Here is a 15363-nt window from a genome sequence, read left to right as displayed (position 1 = left end):
GCAGAACGCAATCATCCTCTGATGACAATGGCTTTCTCCCCAGCGCCTGTCCGCGTCTTCCCTGACTTATCCAGGTGATCCAAACCAAGGACATCTTCTGGAGCGAACTTGTGGTCGTAAATGGTGTCCTCTGAATGCGTCGAGCGTCAACCACATTATAAACGGACATTCAGAATATCCTCACCATCTTCTATGTATGACGGCTGCTTGAACGTCGCAACTTGAATCAGTGCGAAGCGATACTTGGCAAAATCTTTGTCTGAGACGCCTATTCGTGCTTGTAGGCGCTTCTTCGTTTCCGAGAATTTCTCTCCCTGTGAGAGTGTCAGAATTTTTTCACAAACTATGCATCGGGCGTACAGGTTTCACCACAAAGCGGAATGGCACCCCATGTGTTCGTGAAACTTCCTTGGAGAAGTGGAAGACACTGATCACTTTGTCGGCGTCATCGGCTTCCAGTTCTTCTCGCGGAATTTCCTGGATGATGCATCAGCGATGTGAAAATGATGTAATGGATATCACAAACCTCCGCGTACAGTTCTACTGGGTCAGGAATGTTACCTATCATCTCTGAACCGGTGAACTCTTTCTGTGTCTTGCCGTCCTTCGACACCTCAAACACACGAATCTTGCCCGTTCCGCCCGGAGTCAGTTTAACTTGCTTCGCCAGATGATCAGCAAGATCATGGACCATACTCGTCTTCGGAAGCAGGAACGGATGCGTCGACTCTTCCTTGTTGTGAATGCCGGTCCAGATGACCTTGAGACTCCGCTTCGTTTCTAACTCCACGATGCTGACGTCGAGCTTCTCGTACAGTATGACCGTCGTTTGTGGGCTGACGTAGGTCGGCGAAATGATCTCGGCGACACTTGGATTCAGGGACCGCTTGAGGATAGACTTCGGGGAGCCGTTCGTCGCATGAGTCGTGGTGAAGCGCAGCTTGATCGGATCGTGTCGTAGGCGCTCCCCAACTTTCTGGGACATCTACGTACCAAATGAAATTAATCCCGGGGATAGAAAGTGGCACATTGAGCACTTACGGTGTCGTAGTTCTGCTTCTTGCTGAGAACGAGGTTGAACTCAGAATGATCTTGATCGCTCTCCTCATACTTTGCCCTGAAGGATATCATCACCCGGTTCTGGAGGAAGTCATAGAACTGTGTGGGATTCGAATGTAGACCTTGGCTCTCAAGATCATGAATCCTACTTGAGCGATGAGCAAATATCGCACTCAAGATGAAGTACCTTACTCCTTGTCGCTGATGTCCACTTGGAAGCAGATGATGTCACCATCCTGGATCTCGCTCTGTGTGAAGGTCATCTTGGGCTTCATGAGCTCAATCATGCCGGGTTTGATTTCCTGCGGGATAATAAGTTAACCAGCTAGTTAGTGAAAAGGAGCCTTGCAGCACCTCGTACAGCTTCAGTGGTGTTCCTGGTGTCCATCGCATGCGCTCGTTGATAATGGGCACCAGATCACTGACTTTGCTGCTTCGTTGTACGTGGACTTTTCCAACGCCACAAAGGGTCTGCTTGGATGTGTCAAAATGCTTCAGGAAGATCATGATGGAGCCTGGAGGCACTTCCGGCTTGATAAATACCGATCAGCGGTGAATCGTAAAAAATTGTAATTGGAGGCCGATACCTTGTTCGGATCGGCAAGGACGTCTAGGTACAACCTCAGGTCGTTTTGCTGCCTGACTGCCATGTTATTCCGGATCACCTCCACAGCTTATGGCAAGCGTCAGCGGTACCGGCGAACAATATACGCTGAAAATGCGCACTAAGAGCTGGTTCATTCTCTGGTATGTGAGTGTCTGGCCTGACGGTCTTGTTCTGTCGGTTGACTAGTACCCACAGACGGATCTGACTCTCCGGATAGTTAAAGTGCTGCGCCACCCGAGACTTAAACGTGCTGTAAGTCTCGTTCTTGAGGACACGGAATGTCGGCAATTCCGATGCGGGCCAATTCCTCTCGTCGAATGTCGCCAAGTCGAACCCTTCATATTCAGAGAACGTATCATCCGTGATAACCTGTAAGCACATTGTCAATCAGCATCAGGGATAGGGTATGTTCGTCTCCCTGTTACCTTCGCAGTGAGGTAGAGATGCTGTTCCTCCCGTTCCCTCTTCTTGGCCTCAATCTGAAGTCGTTCCTCATCCAAACGCCTCTCTAGATGCCAAGAAGACACTCAGTTAAATTCAATGACAGGTGTACCCCACTCACTCAGATGAGCAGGAGTATCCTCTTCTTTGAAAGGAGCTAAAACTTCGTCTATGGCTGACTCGCGAATGTACACCAACATATATGCGTTCGTGAACCGCTTCATGGACCGCACTTGATTGCGCTGCATAGGTGGAACCAGACCGTTAAGCACTTCACCACCATAATTCTCCTCCAGAACTTCGCGATCAGTGACAGGAGTTACACGATCGTCGTCGAATTTGAGCCATCGTGTTTCGCGATCGGGTTTGATGAGGGCGAAGTAATGGCCACCGTGGAGGTCTCCAGAGTGTACGAGGACTCCATGCAGTTTGTAGACCCATGGTTGCGATCTGTCCACTGTCTCGTCCAAGAACTCATCGAGATCAATCTCGAATGGAAACTCGTGGCGATCATTGATCTGAGACATGGGACATCTCAGTGATAACGGAACGCAAAATAGTTATATTCATACCTTCACCATGGCATCGCGTTGGATGTCATACTCAAACCGCTTTAGCTGGAGGTGAAGAACGGGGGGAAAAGTTTCGAAGATTATGCCCTTTTTGGCGTCCTGCAAACCGTAACCCTCGGCTTGATACTTATTCTCGCCATCTAGCATCTCCACCGCTACATAGTCCTTGAACGATTCGTAGAGGTTCTTCATACCCTTGACGTTCAGTTGGATATCTATATTGCGCGATCAGCAAGACCACTGCGTCGGATATCAGTGTAATATACCGTTGAACTCCTCAATTCTCGACGACTCGAAGTCCACGTTCACACACTTGATGAAACTCTTCATCTTGCCGACGAACAGCTTTGCGATAGCACCCTCCGCTTTGGTTCCCTGTCAAGCAGTCTTACCAGTAGCTTACTCAGTGCAACAAAGACCATACCTTCATTTTAATTTCAAGCTTGTCCTGCAGTACCCGGTTGAACTCTTGCACATCATGCTGCAAGAAGGAGTCCAGTGACTTCCAGCCGAAAGATTTGGTCAGCTCGGTGGTACCTAGGCATATTGCAGCAATGATGAGCTACGCGCGTCATCGGGTGATATGCTGACTCACCAACGGGCTGGTCTGATGTTTGCAAGTGGTAGAACACTCGCTGCAATGCGAGAGGAACGCTTTCCGTTGGGAGATCGTCTTCTGTAGGAATCTGGTATACAGCCTATCGCAGTAATTCAGGACATATCATCCTGAACGGCCAGCACACATGATTCACCTTTCGGAAGTAACGCGTGCAATACAACGATTGAAGTAAGGAGTTCATGTAGCATGTTGCACCTTGGTTTTTCAGCCCAACATACCCAGTCTCCTTCTTCGAGTCATAGCTGAAGTATATCCGTGAAAATGACGTATAGCACAAGACCCAACGCACTCACTTGACAAAATTGTGCCACAGCACCCCGGTGGGGTCTTCCAACACCCGCACAAACACGCTAACATCGGCCGCCTCGTCTTCAATTGTCGGACGATGATGTCCGTCCTGTATACTGAAAAGCTTCCGCAACTCGCTGAATCGCGTGAAACCCCAGTCACACTCCTCCGCGATGAAGCGATGATGAGCATCTTGAAAGAGAAGAAATAAGTGGACGCTACGAATAAAGCAATTGTGACGTACGGCTGACTGTGTATATTGTGGGGTCATGAGGGTTGGAGATGACCAATGCGAATTGTGCACAAGCATGCCAGCCTTCTGGCGCTCTCTTTGGATCGGCGTAGTCTAGATACACCGAAACGGTATCATTTGGCGGAGCGTTGGAATTTCCGAAGGGGAAGAGCAGAATTCTCCTGCACATTTGCTGTCAAGTTTCCTCCTTGGTTCAAAGCAAAATAGTAACAAACCATCTGTGGCCACCGCACTCAAACTCTGAACTAGTGATCTTCTTCTCCAATTTCTTCCAATTGGTCAAGTGCCAGGTGTGTACCTGAAACTCCTTCACTTCGTGTCCAAGGTCTGGCATATGCTTGGCAGCAAATGCCCCTTCTACAGAGATAAAGGTAAGCTCAGACGCTCAAAGTCCAGCAGCGGGGAAACAGCTGAGACGACTTACGATCACGGACAGAGACAACCTCATCGACCTCCATCGGTGGTCCGCCATTAACTTTCTCGTCTATCACGTCCATTGTTTCGCTCTATGACGCACACTTGAGCTTCCAAGCGTGCAGTGTGCGTAAGCTGGAAGCATACCATAGCAATCAAAGGGCGGATTCCAAACTCTGAAACGAGGGCAAGCCTAAGTGCCGGAGAGAAGAAAATGTGAAGACGGGGATAACAGAACACAGATGGTTTGTCTAGAGAGGTCCGACAAGGTACTCGCAGTCGAGGATGAATCCGGGCGACGGCCAAAGAAGTCGTGGGAATATCCTCCTATTAGTCAGCTGCATGCCTTAATAGGCGCCAACCTAGGTTTCCCTTTTACCGTGACTTCGCATTTCCCTTTTGCCTGTAGCCGTTGTCACTGCTCGCCCTTCACCTGCTGCTGAAAGTTGGCCTGAAGCTTCGAATCTTCCGGCTGGTTTCCGGCCGATAGTAGCTAAGTGTTTCTGTCACTTTGTCGAGAAAGCTCTGTTCCAAGTATTACTCTACATGTCCACACGATCCTTAAATTGTCTCGACAGGGAGGTATGCTTACCTCCACCAGCCTTTCCGCTGTCTACTGTCGGTAATGAGTCAAAGTCGTGTAAGAACAAGCTGCTCAGTTGGATATCGTCTCTTGGTCCCGTCTTGGGATCAGGTGGTGGGGTCTGCTAATGCGGTGTTGCTGGAGTGCTGGTGGCAATATCCCTGTGGTGTTGTCGTATCACACTGTTGGCTCACATCTTCTTCCGTGTATGTTTGAATTACTGGACATATCATTCATTACCTTAAGTATTATGTCCTTCATTCACATCTGCAGTTTTCCTTTGTACGTTCCTTTGCTCAAATAAATTCAGTTGCTGAATTGCAGTGGTGTTATGTGATTGGCCATGACCTCCGCTATGTACATGATTCGACATTGGATGATGAAGATCGTTCTTTGAGCTCAATGCTAGAACGCTCAACTCCCCCTCCCCCCATGGATGTATCAGCCTCGCGAAATCCATCCTTTGATAGCGACCCTCTTCCGTTAGCGATCTGCAGAAAACTGCCAAACCCAGGGATGAGTATAGCGGAATTCCCAAGACGACCCCTTGGATCACGACCATCTTGTGTGACTCTCGCAAACACCTCGACTCACTTGCGTACGCCCCACGGGTAGGATACCGATGATGTAGCCCGCCTGCAGTGAACGGACTCGACTTCTTGTGGAAGCCTTGCAGGTACCAATCAAGTACCAATCTCGCACGAAGTACAGCCTCTCGGACAGAGAATTTGCCGGAAGAGGGAGACGCGGGAACTTTAACCACGGACACCATGATGCGGCTCGCTAAGTGTCACTTTGACTGGAAGTCGACGGGCGGGCGTTTTGCCTCATGTTCACAAGGCTTTTCTTCCACACTCTTTTGATTTGGGTTCTTCTGTCCACCGTCGATCCTTTCCGACCTATAAGCAGCTGAGGCCCGCCGTTTTCGAGCACCGCTGTACATATAACTTGTTCCCACTGACGCCGGAACATGAGCAGTCGCCAACGAGCGGCTAGCTCTTCTCGAAGAGAATTTGCTCACGATATATGGAGACCAAGCGATCCACTGGATATGGACCGTCCTCGTCAATCAATGGCTACTACCCAGCGTCATAACATCGACCAGAGGGCGGCTGAAGGTCAGAAGAAGTATCGCTCATCTTCTAAGCAGGCGAAACCGGCCGATGTCCCGGTTGCTGCACCCGACTATGCGGATTACAAGTTTTCGAGGGGTCATTCTGCTTCTGACAACTTGCCCTCGTCTTCATATGTTTCTGCTGCACAGTCCCAGAACAGAGCAACTTCCAGCGCTGTACCAGTTGCTACCTCTTCTACTTCCCGGGCTCAGGACCCTCCCCGCGATACATATGGTCTACGGAATTATCTCAAGAAGAGAGCAGATAAGCAGAGCCCACACTCATCGAATGAAAAGGTGGTATATATGGAAGAAGACAGGGTTTTACGTCCGAGTCGACAGTCTCGCAATACTGGTGCCCATGTGAATACTACCGCTCTTCCGCAAGCGCCGGCTTCGACGCAGACATACTGGATACCTCCCCCTCACCCAACTCCCGACCCCATGTCTTCCTCTAGGCAACACGGAGAACGGGAGAGGGATAGGGAGAAAGAGGAGAGCAGAGTCAGAAAGGAGAGAAGAAGAGACACAGACAGAGTCAAGGAAAGCGCGAGGGAGAGCGAGGGCGAACGAGAACGAGAGCATCGGAGAGAAAGGGAGAGAGAAACGGTTCGATCCGGTGAGGAGAAGGATAGTCACAGGGAGAAGGACAGACGGAAGGATCGCGATGGTCGGCACAGAGAAGACAGGAGGGGAGCTGAGCGTGTCGTTGCCTCGGCAGTACCAATGCAAAATTCGATGTCATCCACTCGAAGACAGCAGAACGCAGAGGAGAGGGCGACAGTAGCCGTGGTGCGTACGCATCATATCCGTCGATTCATTCTCTAATGTCTTGGTTAAGATTCGGAGCGGCGGTCATATTGCTCCAATTCCTCCCACAGGTCAAGTACCGTACTCAGGCTCATCTGGACCTGTGATTCAACAGAATGTCAACGGTCAGATAGACACTCCGGCTGGTGCCCAACCGCGTGCTCCAGGTGAGTCTCGCAGGGGTGATGCTCAACTCCCTCAGCATATTCCATCTCTGGACCGTGAGAGGCCAAGACCTCCAAGACCTCCTCGCTCACATCGGGACAGAACCGTCGCCCAGCAGAATGCTCAAGAGTCAGGATTGTCAAGCAGCGAGCAAGAGATGGCTGGCAAGGAGAGGGTGAGTGCTTCCCAAGTATTATGCATCTGAGCAAAAGCATGACACAATTCAACAGCGAATTGCTACTCGTCGTACTGCTGTGCGAGACTACCATACCGACGGGCACCCATCAGGTAGTGAGACAGAGCGGTTGGCAGCTAGACAGCGGGTATGTGACTTTCGCTAATAACATTGCTTGGCAGCTGATATGGTATAGCGGAAGGCCAGCCGTGCGCACGATGAGTCTCCAGGTCATTCAAGGTCCAATCTGGCCGATCCGAGCGCGATGTTGGCTTCCGTACTGACCTCTGCTGTACAACATGGCACGACCAACCTGGAGATGGCATATGCCAGTAATCAGCAGGTGTGTGTACTCCTTTCTGTGCTCAGTTTCGATTACTGATTGACGAGCCAGAGAAACGCATCGAAGGATTCTTTCGGTCATTGGTCGCTCCAATCGCGAGATTCCCCTCCTCAAAAATCTGGTAACTCCCAAATGCCAACCTCAACTACTCCACCGTCTGTTCCTTTCCCTTCTTCAAGTCAGCCTACCTTACCCGTAGGTCCACCCCCCTCTCAACATGTTAGACAATACGTAGTCAGCATTCGAGCTGGACAGGGTCCGGCTGATCCTCAAACACCCCGACTACTTCCCAAGTCCACAAATTTCACTATTTCGACGCATCAACCTGATCTTGCTGTAGCTGAGCGGCAACCACCATACGATGCATCGAATCAGTCACAAACTCTACCGTCACGCGCATATACTCCTGCCCCGTCCTCCTCTTATCGCCCTCCTCCGCATCATCTGCCTTACAGTGAGGGAAATAATATGTCACCCGTTCAGCCCCTGCAGCATGTAGCTCCGGATACACTCCAGTTCGTCCATGGTGAGCACTCACAAGGGATGCATGTGCAAGATCCCACTTTCGGGTCCACGTCCATCAACCATGCACCCTATGCCGTCCGATCCGGTGATGGAAGCGTGCGCCCTTCATCCACAGCGCCGATCGCTCATCATGGTATCGCAAGAGATCCTGCTACTGGATCTGTCAATCATGTGCATCACACACCCCCATCCGGTGAAGGAATAGCGCGACCTCCGTCCACAGCACCAACCGCTCAGCGAGGTGTCGTGGCCGTAGTATCTGCTACTGCAGGATCGTCTGGCGTGCAGGCAGCGACTGTTGTCAGCCATACGGGGAAAGGTTATGCGCCATACGATTCCGCACCCCAGTTCCAGTCACAGCAACAAGCCGGATATGTGCACAACGTCGTCAATAATATTCGTTCCCATGCAGCCAGGGCCACAGAAGAGGCTATCAGTGCTCCGTTACAACTTCCGAATCTGACGGTACATGGATCTCCACGCCATCCGCATAATAGTGTTCCCGTGACCTCGCACGCCCCCATTTCCCATGTAGCTCCGCTCGTCCAAGCTACGTCGCACCCGTCGCGGCAGCAGGGGACGCCGCACCCACGCGAGTCGCCTAGGCAGACATCCATATCATATCTCAACCCTAATGCGACTGTCAATGGATCTATGGAGAGCATTGCGCAATCCCCTGCCATGGGTGTTCACATAGCTGTTCCTGGGATCTCCAATCCGGCCTCGCATTCCCCTTCACGGATATATTCGAATCTGCAGGGCTCGCCCGGCCTGCAGACGATACCGCCTCCATCGAATACGCCGAAACATTCCCCCTCAGCACGACTGCAAACTCACCGCAATGGGTCCGAAGACACCATATCGCATGTGCCGTCACAGAAACCCTCTCCTGTGATAAATTCTGCTCAGCGTGCACTGCCGCATCGCTCTAGTTTAACGAGTCTACAACTTAACGCCGCTTCACGTCCAGAGATGAGTCCAATGTCACGACTTAACGTAATGTCCGGATACCCAGATTCTCGATACCGTTCGGCAACTTCATCCGCATATCCCGCGCAGACTGTATCGTTACCGTCGCAAGTACCTATATCTTCAGAACTTAATTCACAACAACCGGAGTCCCACAGCACATATACTCCGAATACCTCTTCTAGGACTACGCTGCCAACCGTTTCCTCGCGCTATTCACACGAACATTCATCCAGTGTTCATCGCGTCCATGCCGCACCCATGACCTCCGGGACGCCCAATCATTCGGGTAATCCGCACCCATCTACGTTTCGTCCTTATGATGTACAGTCTTCGGAAATTGCTCCTCGCGCCTTCGACAATGCAGGAGCGTCGGTGCAACCCGCTGCTTCAGCACAGCGAGTACAGCCACGGTCGGCACCGTCTCCCACCCCTCACGCACGCCAGCACTATGTGTCCTCTCCCCCTCCGAAGACGTACACCCCACTTCCCACAGCACCTTCTCAACCCGTGCGTAATAACACCTTCCCAACTCCCCTCAGTAACCGCCAGAATGGTACGCCGATCACCGGCTCCTCTCATACTCGTACAATTTCGGACCCGCAACATGGTTCGCGTACCCCCCGCCCATCCACATCGGGTCAGGCACCCGCGTCGTCTTCTTCGAAGTCTAAAGCCTCACGCACTCCAGGTGCTCCCGCACCGGAGTCAATACGACCGCCGTCGTCATCTGTACCGTCCATGTTACCTCGTCAGCCGTCGGGCGCACCTTCCATGGGGCCTGCAGCCTCGCAAGAAATGCTACCCAGTCATAAGGAAAAGAAGAGAGGCGGTATTTTTGGTCTTTTCCGGTCTTTGTCGTCCCCTCCGAAGCAGGATGTGCAGACAGTCCCGGTAGGACAGATGGTCGAGCGGGTGCACCGGCGCCAGCGCCAGGTCTCACAACCTAATGCGTCCTCTGTTGCTCCACCTGCAGCTTTCACTACGCCTTCAACTCCCGCTACGACGGCCATCCCGGCTACGGCTGCAACGTCTGCTGCGACTGCAACTTCCACTACTTCTCCGGCTCCGAGACCTATTGGGAGCGCACCGCCTCCCATTTCAACTACGAATGCGTTTATGGTACCATTTGCTATCGCTGCACCAACTCCTATGCATCCGTCGGGCAGGAGAAGCCCCTCGAAGACGTTCACGCCGTTCCGCTTGCTGTCGAAGCGGCACCGTACTGTGTCGGCTGCTTCTGTAGAAGCGGTGGATGGGACTGTGGTAAGTCTAGTTTGGGTTACCTGCTCACGTATCATCGGCTTAATACTTATGATGCAGGTCAATACTGTCTTGACAGGGGGTGAGTCTACGAGAAGTTCAACAGTAGGGAGACCGTCGCCGCCGTTACGCGACCCTTTGGTTGCTGCCCAGGAATGGCGGAACAAGGAAGAAGCCAACCAGCTTGATCGTGGTACATGGCGTAGGCGTCGACCCGGTGTCACGTTTGATGTTGAGGAAGATCTGAATGAGACTTTGCGTCCTGCTCGCAGGATCGCGCGGCGACCACAAATTATTGAAGAGACCTCATAAGTCCTGTTTATTCCGTGATATAGTCGTTTGCTATGTTATGCTTGTCGATATCGCGCTATGATTGTATTGCTATTTCTTAGTGTTTGTTTACTCGATATTTAGAGTGTATTATATCGGACTACCTGAGATGCGGCGTGACAGTTCGCGTCGGTGGTGTGACATACCGCGTCAACGTCTGCATCCTGCCCACCTCCACCTGCAAGCACGATGTTCAAAGCGGGCGAGCAGCAAAGCGTCGAAAACAAGAAGATACTCGGCCTGGACAACAGCAAGAACGTTAGTCTCGAAAACCAGAAGAACATCGGGCAAGTCCAATGGCACTCAACACTCAAGTACCCCCACCGACTCAATTTGTGCGTTACACTCCCGGATACGCAAGAGCAAATTTCTGACTGTGGCACTTCAGCTACGACCGCCCGCCGCTCGGCGACATCACAATCGAAGAGTTCGAGACCTGCGCTCTTGACCGCCTCCGCATTCTCGCAGAGATCGAGTCCTCGTTCGTCCGGAACAGGCCATACGCCGAGCTCACAACCGTCACCCTCGAACAGTGCAAGAAGTACCTCCCCCTAAACAGCTCGACCGCAATATCCGTTGACCGAGATGCAGAGCGGAAGAAGGACCATGTCGGGCACTTCGTTCTAAGGCTCGCGTTCTCCCGCTCGTGAGTCACGTTGCCCCTTGCTCTTTTCTGTTCCTCACAGTGAAGTAGCGAAGAGCTCCGACGACGGTTTGTGAAGGCCGAAGTCGCGTTATTCCGCGTGCGGTATGACAGTGACGACCGTTCGGAGAGGGAGACCTTCCTCAACTCGAGGGACTTTGATTGGATCGCGGTACGAGCTCTGTGTTCGTTAACGGTGAGCAAAACACTGACAAAGTTTTAGGTGTCAGACCAGGAGAAAGAGCAATACAAGCTTGAACTTGATGCCGCTGCGTCTGTGCTCAAAGACCCTATAGGCGATAATGAGAAATACTATAAAGTGGGCGCCACGGTGTTCAACAGTCTACATTGCTCTTTGTTAACTCGTCCTCGGGCACAGGTAAAATGGACCCGTGTCCCAGATCTAATAGAGAAAAGAAGAGTTTTCCTGAAGGGCGGCTTGGCTTATGTTCCCGCACGAGAACAATCCAGCATCGTGTTCCAAGAGTTCCAAACAAACCTCATGAATGCGCTCGAGGTATAACACCTCGAAATAATTTCTACCCTGACCCTAACTTCCAACACAGATGACAGCGAAAGCTCTACCCCGACTGGATGAAGATACGAGGATAGTACCCATCCTAAACAACCTCTCGCAAGGGTTCCTCGCCGGTGTTTCGTCAGAGTGGAGCAGCGCGGCATCAAGTAGTGGGAATGAGATCACCGCCGACATGGTGGATGACCTTGCGCGGCGACACTTCCCGATGTGCATGCGCAACCTCCACGACAACCTGCAGAGGGACCGACATCTCAAGCATTTCGGGAGATTGCAATATGGTCTTTTCCTCAAGGCGATTCGTTCTACTCTAGTATAACATCTTTTCTAGCACTAATGTGGCTCACAGGTCCTTGGTGTCTCAATAGACGAGGCGATCACCTTCTGGCGACGATCATTCAGCAAAATCCAAGATGATAAATTCAACAAAGAATATAGGTACAACATCCGACATTCATACGGACTGGAAGGAAAGCGAGCGAACTACCCCGCGAAGAGGTGCGCTGCACGCGACCCCACTGAGCCGATCTCATGCACGTCATATCTACAGCTGCCAGCAGATCCTCACAGCGGACCAGCCCGGGGTATCCGACTCGCACGGGTGCCCCTTCCGCCACTTCTCGCCAGACAATCTGCAGACGGCGCTGTTGTCCATGTACTCAGGCCAGGGGCTCACTGCAGCAGACCTGCCGGAAATCATGAACGCGGTGAAGACGCAGCATTATCATGTGGCATGCACGCGCGTGTTCGAGATCACGCACGCGAGCCAGGGAGTGAAGAAGGGCGAGGGCGTAGGTGGAGGGGAGAGCGTGACGCACCCAAACCAGTATGCGTCGAAGAGCCGGGAGCTCGAGAGGGAGAAGCTGGAGGCGGCGAAGGATGGCGATGTGATCATGGGCTGATGATATGCGCCTCTCGTCGACGTTTTGCTATATCTGTTGCTGTGTTTTCTGTATCTTGCAGAGGATACCGGCCGTGGTGCTGTACTGCTGTTCAAGAAGGCCTACGGAGATCCATATTCGATATGGCTGTGCCTTAACAGAAACATGTGTCCCGTTAGCCAGACATGTGGCGCCGGTACCGCAGTACTACTAATGGCACAGCCGTTATAACCCACCGCCAGCGTCCCTCTCTCCTACCACCGTGTATCTACAATGAACCAGCGGAAATCCCAAAATTTCATCTCTAATAACCATGATACGGCAAAGACGAGCAAGGCTGCTGCATTGCATGAATACCAGGACACAGAGGGGCACTTCTCGCTTGTCAGGTGGGATCTGCCTTTCCCGCACTTTCGTCTCCCCGAATGCTCATCTGGGCGCGTATCTGTGGATGAAATGTCCTCTGTCTCGCATTCTTCAACAGAAACTTCCGCCTGGCGGACTTAGTCACCATCATGAACGGGGTGTGCGGGTCGTTCTCCGTGTTCATGTCTGCAAAATATCTTGTGTCCAACGATGAGGACTATCTATGGTCGGCCCTGGTCTTCCCAGTGTTGGGTCTTGCATTCGACTTCTTTGACGGGAAGGTTGCGCGGTGGAGAAATGAGAGTAGCATGCTGGGACAGGAGCTGGACAGCCTCGCTGATCTGGTACGTACACGCGTCCGCAATTCATGCCCGTTGACTTGTGTATATTGATGTCGTCTCAGATATCCTTTGGTGTCGCGCCCGCTCTTCTTGCATTCGTAATCGGCCTGCGGACATACCTTGACACGGTGGTTCTGACTGGTTTCATATGTTGCGGCCTCGCGCGTCTCGCGCGGTTCAACGCCACGGTGGCGCTGGTCCCTAAAGACGTGAAGGGGAAGGCGCGGTATTTCGAGGGCCTCCCCATTCCCTCATCACTCGCCCTTGTTGCGGTGCTGTCATATTGGACAAAGAAGGGGTGGATCGAAGGGAAGGAAGGCATCCCGGGCGGCACAATAACACTCTGGGGCCCGCCGGGTGGAGATGGGGAGCTGCATCTGGTCAGCATTGTGTTCGCGTTGTGGGCTATGGCGATGGTGAGCAAGACGCTGCGGGTGCCCAAGCCTTGAGTGGCTATGGTAGATCGTCGTGCGCGGTGCCAGTTACGACTTTACGGAATGGTACGAAGGAAAGGGAGTATGCACGGTACATTACCCTGGACTGTATCTTACGATTGGTTAGTAGTAGTACTATGTAGTCCGTCCTGCATGCAAGCTGGAGACTCGGAACACAGTGCGTGACCGTGTGATCGTCTCGAAGATAGCCGAGACGCGTCGCGTCGCGCTCCTCCTCCTCATTTATATTCGCCATGGTATCCTCCAACGATGTACAGCGTCTCTTCCTCCAATCCATGCTTTCGAGGAGAATCATCTCCCAAAAATTAGCACTCAAAATATGGGAGAAGTGCGTGGAAGCGGTTAGAGGTACTGTGTCTTTTGTCATGCCTTAATTTCATGCTCAACGCACCCTTCGCAACTTCTTCAGCCGCGGACGACTCCCTCGAAATCCCTTTCAGCAGTGACAGGAATTCATGGGACAACTTCGTCTCGAATATTAACAACGCGCTCAACCCACTTGACCTGGAGTTTGCCCATATGCACGATGAGTACACTGGCAAAGAAATGTGTGTCCTCGTGAGTGCAGGCTATCATTTCGTCTTTCTCTCACGACTAAATACCACTTTCTGCTCCCTCCAGGTTAACAGGAGGGGCGACGAGATTGCCCAAATGGCCACTGACTACTCAGCGGTCGAGATCGCCTACTTTAAAGCGGTGGTAAGCGCGCCAATGATCTCGCCGCTAAGGTGGCATAAAACCTATCTAACACCGCCAGGTCGAACAAATTATGCTCGCGCCGAACGAATCCTACACCGTCTCGTCCCTGGCCGCTCTGCGGGAGGTGGGCACCCTCAAAGCGAACATGACCAAGACGCAGGCCGAAGTGGTGCTCAGCAGTTTCGTGGCCAAAGGCTGGCTCGTCAAGAGCAGGTATGTCCGCCTATTATACCCCAATCGTCTTGCGCTGCTTACCTACAACTATTTCATTACCAGAGAGGGCCGTTATTCCCTCTCTACGCGTACCCTGTTGGAGCTGCAGCCATATCTGAGGTCGACTTACCCAGATGAGATAATAGAGTGCACGATCTGTATGGAAGTGCGTGAGACTGCCATTCCAGCGAGCCTCGTTACTGAACGCGACTCACAACAGATGATCACACGCGGAGTCGCCTGCTACACGGCACATTGCAAAACGCGTCTGCACACGCACTGCTTCAACAACTACCGGCGGCGCAACCAAAACTGCCCTACGTGCAATGAGAACTGGTCTGCGGACGCCAACGCGCGGAAGCTACTGTCCATCGGTGAAGGCGCGTTCAAGGATGGGCAGGACAAAGGCAGTCGGCGGGCGCCGAGGAAGAGCGCAGCAGAGGGCGACGAAGACGAGGACGAGGAGATGGATGTTGAGCCCTCACCCTCACAGCTTTCGCAGCTATCACGGAGCCAGGCGAAGAAGAGGGGGGGAAAGAAAGCTGTACCAGAGGAAAGCATGGATGTCGACGAGGACAGGCCAACTCCACCCAAGACTCAGAAGCGGAAGGGCCGTCGGTAGTCGCTGGTGTATACGTATACGTACACGTCGTGCAATAGACATCGATCTAGCTAGAGTACTTTATACTGCTACTGAACT

The 15363-nt window shown here is 52.3% G+C and overlaps 5 protein-coding genes across 5 annotated transcripts; 4 read left to right on the top strand and 1 right to left on the bottom strand.

Moving 5' to 3' along the window:
* Nucleotides 1–11: 11 nt before the first annotated feature.
* SCP_0403690 (Ubiquitin carboxyl-terminal hydrolase 21) lies at nucleotides 12–4403 on the bottom strand (the record flags this gene model as incomplete). Its single annotated transcript, XM_027757105.1, has 21 exons — nucleotides 12–130; nucleotides 185–314; nucleotides 361–477; nucleotides 527–985; nucleotides 1042–1204; nucleotides 1252–1361; nucleotides 1414–1590; nucleotides 1647–1732; nucleotides 1786–2035; nucleotides 2092–2174; nucleotides 2229–2625; nucleotides 2680–2894; nucleotides 2946–3054; nucleotides 3104–3216; nucleotides 3275–3377; nucleotides 3432–3540; nucleotides 3592–3778; nucleotides 3831–4000; nucleotides 4055–4196; nucleotides 4264–4345; nucleotides 4401–4403. 21 exons carry the CDS (start codon nucleotides 4401–4403, stop codon nucleotides 12–14), a joined length of 3324 nt encoding a protein of 1107 aa, XP_027612906.1.
* A 1484-nt stretch (nucleotides 4404–5887) lies between these two features.
* Nucleotides 5888–10512, top strand: SCP_0403680 (hypothetical protein; the record flags this gene model as incomplete). Its single annotated transcript, XM_027757104.1, has 6 exons — nucleotides 5888–6742; nucleotides 6792–7100; nucleotides 7156–7248; nucleotides 7297–7443; nucleotides 7495–10203; nucleotides 10261–10512. 6 exons carry the CDS (start codon nucleotides 5888–5890, stop codon nucleotides 10510–10512), a joined length of 4365 nt encoding a protein of 1454 aa, XP_027612905.1.
* Nucleotides 10513–10719: 207 nt separating this feature from the next.
* On the top strand, nucleotides 10720–12610 carry SCP_0403670 (DNA primase large subunit; the record flags this gene model as incomplete). Its single annotated transcript, XM_027757103.1, has 8 exons — nucleotides 10720–10865; nucleotides 10919–11176; nucleotides 11225–11345; nucleotides 11397–11492; nucleotides 11553–11690; nucleotides 11740–12003; nucleotides 12058–12206; nucleotides 12259–12610. The coding sequence occupies 8 exons, from the start codon at nucleotides 10720–10722 to the stop codon at nucleotides 12608–12610; spliced, it is 1524 nt and encodes a 507-aa protein (XP_027612904.1).
* A 252-nt stretch (nucleotides 12611–12862) lies between these two features.
* SCP_0403660 (CDP-diacylglycerol--serine O-phosphatidyltransferase) lies at nucleotides 12863–13745 on the top strand (the record flags this gene model as incomplete). The annotated part of the gene is made up of 3 exons (XM_027757102.1): nucleotides 12863–12978; nucleotides 13074–13299; nucleotides 13359–13745. The coding sequence occupies 3 exons, from the start codon at nucleotides 12863–12865 to the stop codon at nucleotides 13743–13745; spliced, it is 729 nt and encodes a 242-aa protein (XP_027612903.1).
* A 239-nt stretch (nucleotides 13746–13984) lies between these two features.
* SCP_0403650 (hypothetical protein) lies at nucleotides 13985–15285 on the top strand (the record flags this gene model as incomplete). The annotated part of the gene is made up of 6 exons (XM_027757101.1): nucleotides 13985–14099; nucleotides 14161–14309; nucleotides 14373–14450; nucleotides 14509–14663; nucleotides 14727–14829; nucleotides 14884–15285. The coding sequence occupies 6 exons, from the start codon at nucleotides 13985–13987 to the stop codon at nucleotides 15283–15285; spliced, it is 1002 nt and encodes a 333-aa protein (XP_027612902.1).
* Between the last annotated feature and the right edge of the window lie 78 nt (nucleotides 15286–15363).

The sequence above is a fragment of the Sparassis crispa genome (assembly GCF_003851025.1).
Source record: "Sparassis crispa DNA, contig_000003F, whole genome shotgun sequence".
In the NCBI taxonomy this organism is placed as follows: domain Eukaryota; kingdom Fungi; phylum Basidiomycota; class Agaricomycetes; order Polyporales; family Sparassidaceae; genus Sparassis; species Sparassis crispa.
Note: the sequence above shows the minus strand (reverse complement) of the source record. Positions and strands in the feature narration are given on the sequence as shown.